General features: G+C 47.8%; 1 protein-coding gene across 1 annotated transcript; it reads left to right on the forward strand.

Annotated features, from left to right (window-relative positions):
• On the forward strand, positions 1–579 carry LOC133730791 (uncharacterized). The gene has a single exon (XM_062158314.1). The coding sequence runs from the start codon at positions 1–3 to the stop codon at positions 577–579; it is 579 nt and encodes a 192-aa protein (XP_062014298.1).

Raw genomic sequence — 579 nt, forward strand, 5'->3', positions numbered from 1 at the left:
ATGACTAGGCTTCATGACTTCACTTTCTACAATTCCACAGATCTTCGATCGAATACTCGAAGGGTTCGGGGGGTGAAGTGGTCAGCTCCACCTATAGGTACCTTTAAAGTGAATGTGGATGGTGCTTTTCACCATATCACTAGGAAGGGTGGTATTGGGTTTGTTATCCGGAACTCGGCTGGACATATGGTGGCAGGAGGAGGTCGACCATTGACTGGACTACAATCTGCTGAGCATGCCGAGCTTTTGGCATGTTCGATGGCTGTGGCGTTTTTACTCCACCAGGAATTTAGGCCTGCTGTGGTGGAAACTGCTGCACCATGTGATGCACTCATGGTGCAGCGCCAAGTGACCAACCATATTGGGAGCAACACCTCGCCTCTTGGACGTTTGTACGACGACTTGGCAGCAATCTTGGCTGCAAACACAGATATTCATATCACATACAAGGGTAGGACTGCTAATATGGTAGCCCATATCCTTGCTGCTCATGCATGCAGTGAGCCTCAAGATTTTTTCTTCTTTTCTACACCTTCTTTCCTTCAAGCTGCTGTTGCAGCTGATGTTTGCTTGATGTAA

The sequence above is a fragment of the Rosa rugosa genome, chromosome 2 (genome assembly GCF_958449725.1).
Source record: "Rosa rugosa chromosome 2, drRosRugo1.1, whole genome shotgun sequence".
NCBI classification, from domain to species: Eukaryota; Viridiplantae; Streptophyta; class Magnoliopsida; order Rosales; family Rosaceae; genus Rosa; species Rosa rugosa.

Bases quoted from the DNA above. Each gene is read 5' to 3' on its own strand.
- LOC133730791 (XM_062158314.1), top strand. From the start codon at position 1: ATGACTAGGCTTCATGACTTCACTTTCTACAATTCCACAGATCTTCGA.